Source organism: Belonocnema kinseyi, chromosome 9, assembly GCF_010883055.1.
Source record: "Belonocnema kinseyi isolate 2016_QV_RU_SX_M_011 chromosome 9, B_treatae_v1, whole genome shotgun sequence".
Lineage (NCBI taxonomy): Eukaryota > Metazoa > Arthropoda > Insecta > Hymenoptera > Cynipidae > Belonocnema > Belonocnema kinseyi.
The window spans coordinates 124,160,972-124,169,536 of record NC_046665.1 but is presented as its reverse complement, the minus strand read 5'-3'; the positions used below and the strand labels follow the sequence as shown (position 1 = coordinate 124,169,536).

Sequence of the window (8,565 nt, the reverse complement as noted above, 5' to 3'; positions counted from 1 at the left end):
TGTACCAATACCCCATGTTTAGCTGTACTACATGTGTACCAGTACCCCCTATAAAAATTTACATACATAAAAAAATTCAGACTTTTCGAAGGCACAAGACACACTTTTTAAGAATTTGTGCAACATTTACACTATTTTTGATCTTTAAAGTGAGTCCGAGGCCTATCCGTTTAATTTCCTAAATTTGAAGTAATTTGATTATGGAACTTGTGAAAAATGACAAGAGTTCATTAAAACAATTTTTAGCAAGATAAAATTAGCATTATTCAGTTTGTACCAGTACCCCATGTGTACCTGTACCCCCTATACAAGTTTACAAATATAACAAAAAATTAAGACTTTCCGAATGCACCAGAAACTCTTTTTTTAAATTTGTTCAACATTTACACTATTTTTTTATCTCGAAAGTGAATTCGAGCCCTATTAGTTTAATTTCTTCAATTTTAATAATATTATTGGACTCTAATAATTTTATTTTCAATAAGTAATTTTATTACGGAACTTGTTATGATAAACTTAGCATTATCCAGTGTGTACCAGTACCCCACTTGTACCAGTACCCACGTGTACCAGTACCCCCTATAAAAATTTACAAACATAACAAACAATTGAGACTTTTAGAAGGCACAAAAACGAAATCATGCAACATTTGAGATAAAAAATTTAAAAAGTTGTCGTGCAAGCTATATACTGGCAAAACTGGCAAGACTGTCAAAATAGAAATAGTATTCACCACCACCGTAGAGGGCAGAACGCGTGCAGACGTCACCAGACGGTGACAACTGGCGAGGCTACTTGGCTTTCATATGAGATTTTTGCTGTTTGAATTGATCGTTACCCCAGATGAGATGATTCAACGTCTCTCCGGTAAAGTAGAGAATTATTGTGAAGAAAAGAAGTACTGTAATAAAGGCTATCCTTAAAGGTATAGTCAGCACTTCCATCACAGGGTAGACCCAAATTCCGCTCTTCATGTAGATTATCTGCATCCTGTATATTAATTTAAAAAAAAAAGAGTTAATTATCAATTATTAACTTAATGTGCGGAATTATTAATAATAAAACCAAGAATCTAACGACCAAATTTGGACAACCACCATAAAATGTTCCCATTGGAATCTGAAAAATAATCCGGCTAGTAAAAAAGAAAAGAAAAAAAATCTCCCCTCCTTTCTGGACAAATATAAAAAAGAGAAAATAAAAATGAGAAGGCAATCAACCAAACCACCATCCCCGCCTTGGTTGGTTGTCTTCTCATTTTTATTTTTATCCATAAAGGAGGGGAATTTTCTTTTTCCTTTTTTTTTAGGGGAGGAATTTTTTTTCTTGTTTTCATTTTCAAGAATTCTGCACATTAATTTAATTATTGGACGTTAAATAGGATTAACTTATATGCATCATGTATATTAATGAAAAATAGAGATAATTATAAATTATTAATTTATATGCATCCTATAAATGAATAATAAAAAATAAACAGGGTGGCGATTCGACGGACTATTTACAATTCCCTGTCATTTTACGGTTTTTTCAGGTTTTTTCATATTTGCCGCTAAACGCAAACATTTATTTTAATTCATGTCGTTTATTCTAAACATACTTTAACACAAGAGAGCAAAAATTGCAAAGTAACTGAATTTTCAAACAAATAATTAAATTTTTCAGCTAAAAATATCAATTTTTCCCAAAAAATTAAACAGCTAAATTATAAACCAAAATTATAAACCAAAAAGGTGAATTTTTAATCAAGAAGATTAATTTGCAAATAAAAATATCAATTTTATACAACAAAAGAAAACAATAACGAACATTTAAATTAGAAAAAAAAATAAATTAAATTAAAACTTAAATACTTAAATTTCCAGTTAAAAAAATTAATGTCAAGCCAAACAGATGAATTTTCAAGTACAACTATTGAATTTACATTTAGAATAAGTTACATTTTCAATTAAAAAATTACTTTCAACAATTTTAATCAAAACGGTGAATCTTCAACAACAAAAATTAATTTGTAAGAGAATAGTTTAACTTTCAACCAAATAATTGTGTTTTCCACCTAAAAGATGAATTGTCAAATAAAATGATAATTATTGAACTGGAACACTTGAATTTTCAACAAACAAACAAAAATGTTTAACTGAAAAATTATTTTACAAATAAAAAGAATAATTTCCTACCAAAAAATACAAATTTGCAACAAAATATATCAATTTTTAACGAAATAGTTGAATTTTCAATTAAAGAAGACAAATTTTCACCCAAATAGTTGAATTTTGAGCTAAAAAAATAATAATTTTCAACCAAAAATGGAATGTAGCCATATTTTTAGTTAAAAAAATTAATCTTAATCCAAACATAAGATTTCCCAATTAAAATAATGAATCTTTAATTCAAACATTTGAATTTTTAAATAAAAAAATTAATGTATAATCAAACAGAAGAATTTTTAACTAAAACCATGGAATATTTAATCGGAATAAGTTAAATTTTCAGTTAAAAAATTACTGTCCCCAAAATTTCTTTTGAAAAAACTAACTTTCAACAAAATAGTTACGTTTTCAAATAAAGTGATAAATTTTCAACTGAAACGAAAAATCTCTAACTAGAATAATTGAATTTTTAACCAAAAAGATTATTTTTTTAAAGAAGAAGATTAATTTTCAAATAAAGATTAATTGCCTATCAAAAAGTACAATTTTTCAATAAAATACATGAAATTTTAATTGAATAAGACAAAATTTACAACTAAATAGTTAAATTTTTAACTTAAAAAATAATAATTTCCAACTGAAAATGAAATAGTGATATTTTTGTTTTAAAAAATAATGATTTTAAGCCAAAAATAAAAGTTTTTAACATAAGCAATAAACTTTTAAATGAAATAGTTGAAATTTCAATCAGAAAAATTAATTTTTACTAAAAAAATAAATTGTCAATGAAAACTTAAATAATTAAATTTCAAGTTAAATAAATTAATGTTTAACCAAACAGAAGAATTTTAAACCAAAAATATAGAAATTTCAATTAGAATAAGTTAAATTCTTAATTGAAAAAATTACTTAACAAAAATCAAACTTTCAAAAAAAATAGTTATACATTTTCAAATAAAATTGTAAATATTTAATTGGAATATTTGAATTTTAAACTAGAAAGACGAATTTTCCACTAAAAAAGATAATTTTTCAAGTAAGAATTAAGTCATTAAATTTTTAGTCACAAAATTAATGTTCAATCAAAGCTATATATTTTTATCTGAAATTAAAGAATATTAAAATGGAATAATAGTTACATTTTCAGTTTAGAAAACAACATAATTTTTAAACAAAAAAGAAACTAATTTTTAAGAAAATAGCTAAATTTTCGGCAAAAAATTCCTTTTCATGCAAAGAAAAAAATTTTTTTAATCAAACACCACATTTTTCATCTAAAGAAATGAATCAATTATAAAAAATTTTTGAACTAAAAATGGAATAATTAAATTTTCAGTTAAAAAACTTATTCTTCAGCACTTGAATTTTCAACTAAAGAGATGTACTTTTAAACGAGAAGATTAAAACAAATTATTTAAATTATAATTAAAATAAAAAGGTCAATTTTCCAACAGAAAGTACATTTTTTCATAAAAATATATTAATTTTTAAAGTAATAGTTGAATTTTTGATTAAAGAAGACAAATTTTCAAACAAATAGTTGAAGTTTTAGTTCAAAAAATTTCTTTGAACCCAAACATAAAAGTTTATAACTATAATAATGAATCTTAAATTGAAATAGTGGCATTTTCAAAAACTAAAAATTAATTTTTACTATTAAAGATAAATTGTCAATCAAAACTTAAATAATTAAATTAAAAGTAAAAAAAATTAAGGTTAATTAATTGAATTTATTATAAAAAGATGATTAAATTTTCACACAAAAAATTAATTTTTACTATAAAAAAAATTTTCAACCAAAACTTTAAAAATTAAATTTTAAGCTAAACATTTAATGTCTAGCCTAACAGATAAATTTTTAAACACAACTATGAAATTCTCAATTATAGAAAGTTGAATTTTGAATTAAAAAAATTACTTTCAACAAAAAAATCAAACTTTCAAAAAAACTGTTACATTTTCAATCAAAGCAATGAAATTTAAAGAAAAAGGGGGAATATCTAACCAGAATAATTGAATTTTTGACCAAAATGTTTGATTTTCGACAAAGAGGATTAATTTCTACTAAAAAAGATGAATTTTTAACTAACAATTGAATAATTAAATTTTTAATCAAAAAATGAATGTTTAACCAAAGAGATGAATTTTTATCTAAAATTATAAAATGTTCAACTTGAATAAAAGTTACATTTTCAGTTTAAACTACAAAATAATTTTCAAACAAAAAAGAAATAAATTTTCAAGAAAATAGTACAATTTACGGCAAAAAAATTCCTTTTCATGCAAAGAAAAAATAAGTATTCAATCAAATAGCCCATATTTCAACCAAAGAAATAAATTTTTTATTAAAATAATAAATTGAAAAAAAATCATTTTCAATAAAAGAGTTTAACTTTGAACTTGAAATTTTGAAGATTTTAAAAAATATAGAACATGTAAATTTGTGAAGATTTTGAAAAAAACAGAACCTTTTTAATAATTTTTAAAGGTTACGAAAAAATAAAATCAAAAACTTAAGATTTTCGAGCAACTTTGTGATTCATGTTTTTTTTTAATTTATTCTAAGAAAATATTTAAAAAGATTTCTAAAATTAAGGACATTGTTTTAATTTTTTAGAACTTTATAAAATTTTATTAAATTTTCGAAGGATTTTAAGGGATATTTGAAAGTTGTTAAATGATTCGCAACTCATTTAAAACTTGAAAAAATTAACAATTTTTTAAAGCAAAATTTTGTTTTTTTAAGATTTGAAAGGTTTCAAGAGAATACAAAAATCTTATGCTTCCTAAAGAGAATACATTTTTTTGTTATTTTATAAAATTAATATCAAGATAATATTTAAAAGCATGTCTAAAATTGCAAAAAAAAAAAAGATTCTGGAAGATTTCGAAAAAAAAAGTTTCAACGATTTTTAAGAATTTAAAAAAATTTCAAAATAAAAAAGATTCCTGGGAAATTAGAAAGTTATTTTTTATTTTAAAATATTAATTTTAAGAGAATATTTAAAAATATTTCTAAAGTTTTCAAAAAAGAATACCGATATTTTTGTAATAGTTTTTCCAACTTTGTAGTTTTTTTTAATTTTAGGAAAAAATCGATTAATTTAAAATGATATTTAGAACTTTTAAAAAGATTAAAAAATAATTTTAAATTTTGAGAATTATTCAAAAAATTCAAAACGAAATGTAAATTCTTGAAGATTCTGAAAAAATCTGGAAGTTTTTTTTAATTTTGAAAGATTCCAAGGGGATATAAAATTTTTCCAAAGATTTCTAGGATACTATAAAATTGTTTTTTATTCTGAACAAGTAATTTAAAGGGAATATTTAAAAAAAATTTTAAATGGTGAAAAAAGAATATTGAAGTCGATTGTTTTACTAATTTGAGAAGAAAATCGAATGATTTAAAAACATTTTAGAATTTTTCAAAAGATTTAAAAATAATTTCAATCTTGAGAATATTTCAAAAAATTCAAATCAAACTGTAGATTTTGAAATATTTAAAAAAAAAGTAACTCTTAGAATTTTGAAAGATTTCAAAATAAAAAAGATTTCTGAAGATTCGTCGAAAATTAGAAAATTGTTTTTTATTTTTTTAAATTAAATTTAAGAGAATATTTCAAAAGATTTCCGAAATGTTCAAAAAAGAATACCAATAATTTAATGGTAGTTTTTTCAACTTTGTGGGTTTTTTTTTTAATTTTAGGAAAAATCGAATAATTTAAAATGATTCTTGAAGATTCCGAAAAAAATCTGGAAGTTTTTAAAGAATTTTCCTATGACTCTTGAGAAAATTTTAAATTATTTTTTATTCTGAACAAGTAATTTTAAGAGAATATTTTAAAATATTTAAAAAATGTTCAAAGAAGAATCTTGAAGATTTAAAGGCGATTGTTTTAATTTTACATATTTTAAAATATATTTAGAAGTTTTTAAAAGAATTAAAAATAATTTAAATCTTGAGATTTTTTGAAAAAATTCAAATCAAATTGTAGATTTCGAAAATTTTGCACAAATTTCGACACTTTTAGGAATTTTTGAAGATATCACAACAAAAAAGATTTCTTAAGATTCCTGGGAAATTAGAAAACTATTTTTTTATTCTTAAAAACTGATTTTAAGAGAATATTAAAAAATGTTTCCAAAATTGTCCAAAAAGAATATCGATGATTTTAGGGTGGTTTTTTCAATTTTAGGAAAAAATCGAATAATTTAAATAATATTTAGAAATTTTGAAAAGATTGAAAAATAATTTGAATTTTTTAGAATACTTGAAAAAATGCAAATCTAACTAGATTATTGAAGATTTCGAAAAAAATTTCGACGCTTCTTAAAAAAATTCAGACTTAAAAATCAAAAACTTTTCTTAAGATTCCTGGGAAATATTAAAAATATTTTGAAAAATTACTTTACAGAATTTCAAAAATGGTCAAAAAAGATCTTAAAGATTTTAAGGCAACTTTGAGATGATTTTTTTTCTGATAAATTAATTTTTTAAAGAAAATTTACAAGATCTCAAAACATTTCAAAAGGAAATGATTGTAAGGAAATTTTGTTCAAAACTTCAAGTAAACTTCGAATTGCGCTGCGATTAATGATATTAGTTTGATTAAATATTAGTTAAATGATAATTATTTTAATAGATAAGAGACAAATTAAAAAAAAATCTTTAAAAAACTTCCGATAGAAAGCATAAAAAAGTTTTAATTTATAATTTATAGCATTGTTTTTACATAAAAAAATTTAATAATTTTTTAGATAGTGTAAAAATAATTAAAATAAATCTTACCAGACTAAATAGATGAGCATAAATGTTAAATTTCCTGCAAGACCTTGTCCTCGTGTTGGATATTGACGAGGAGCGATAACCATTTCCAAAATTGTGGTCACCATAATCATTGTGTGCATTAAATGATTCAACCAGCCTGGAAAATATGGGTCCAGTGCCTTCGGCAAAACCAGTTCGCGATCAACGAACATCAGTGACCAGAATGTAACGCCCACAAACTGAATAAGGAATCGGATTTAAAAAAAAATGAATCAGATATATTTTTATTAATAATATTGATTTTTTATAAAAATCGATAAATTTATTTTTAAAAACAAAACAAAAAAACTAGTTCCACAGTAGAGGTTTCAGAGCGCAATATTTTCTCAAAAAAAAAAGGGAAAAGGACAATTTTTTCCTCAAAAATGGGGGAAGAAAAACTTTATGTACTTTATACGTACTGAAGTGGATAATTCCCTAATTTAATGAATTAAAAATAAATTTGATTTATTTATTAAAGACGCAAGAATCAAATATTTTCATCAATGCATTTTTTTAATGTCTAAAGTTTCAAAAAAATATTTTAAAAATTTAAAATCACACTAATTGTTTGAAAATTGTATTTTTTATTTTTAATCAGTTATAATCAGTTTATAAAAATTATGAATCATATATATTTTTATTAATAATATTAATTTTGTATAAAAATTTACAAAATTCATTAAAAAAAAAAGAAACACAGTACAGGCGTTCGAGCGCAATATTAAGGGAAAAGGAAAATTTTTTCCACAAAAATAGGGGAAGAAAATTTTATTTACTTTATACGTACTTCACATGTCTTTGAAATTAACATTTTTTTATATCAAACTTATGGGAAATTTTTATCTTTTTATCACCGAGAATTTCCCGGGACGACTGAAAAATCCCAAAAAATAAAATCGCCGATTCTGTAAAATTCCTGAATAATGAAATTCCCGAAATGATAAAATTTCCGATATATAAACATCTCGAATTTGAAAACTCCCGAATAATAAAAGACCCAACAGAAATTTGCCGAATTACAAAAAGTCTGATGAACAACATTTTTATCTAAATTTTCTTCTTTTTTAATTAAAAAAAATTTTAATGTTCGATTTTTGAGAACGTTTTTTGTAATTTTTCTAAACATCATGTTTTTTAAACCTAATTTTTTATCCAGATATATATATATATTAAATTCAAAAAATAATTTCAAAAAGTTAAAAAATTAGTTTCTTTGATACAATTATTTGATTATTGTTTGATCTTGTAAACTTCCTGAATAATGAAATTTCCAAATAATAAAATACCCAATACAAAATGCCCGAATTTAAACAATTAAAAATAAATTTTCTTAATTTATTTAAAATAAAATAATCAAATATTTTTTATGAATGAATTTTTGTTAATGTCTAAAGTAGGAAAAAATTATTTTTTAAATTTAAAATAACACTTATTGTTTGAAAATGGTATAAAAGAATAAATTTACAAACATTTGTGTTTCAAACGAAAAAAAAACAGCACTTTTTAAAAATAAATTTACTTCTTTTTAATAAAAAAAAATTCGATTTTTGAGAACGTTTATTGTAATTTTTCTAAAGATCATGTTTTTCAAACCTAATTTTTCAA

The 8,565-nt window shown here is 22.2% G+C and overlaps 1 protein-coding gene across 6 annotated transcripts in view; it reads right to left on the bottom strand.

Moving 5' to 3' along the window:
- Nucleotides 1-8,565, bottom strand: part of LOC117179509 (androgen-induced gene 1 protein-like) — a 95,282-nt gene that overhangs the window by 11,983 nt on the left and 74,734 nt on the right. For 4 of the 6 annotated variants that reach the window (XM_033371381.1, XM_033371382.1, XM_033371379.1 and 1 more), the window contains exons 4-5: nt 6,940-7,157; nt 839-990 (exon numbers count right to left, since the gene is read on the bottom strand). In XM_033371381.1, coding sequence (XP_033227272.1) covers nt 839-990; nt 6,940-7,157 — 370 coding nt within the window. Of the gene's footprint in view, nt 1-733; nt 991-6,939; nt 7,158-8,565 lie in introns of all 6 variants that reach the window. The other 2 variants (XR_004467928.1, XR_004467929.1) reach the window with 1 other exon arrangement.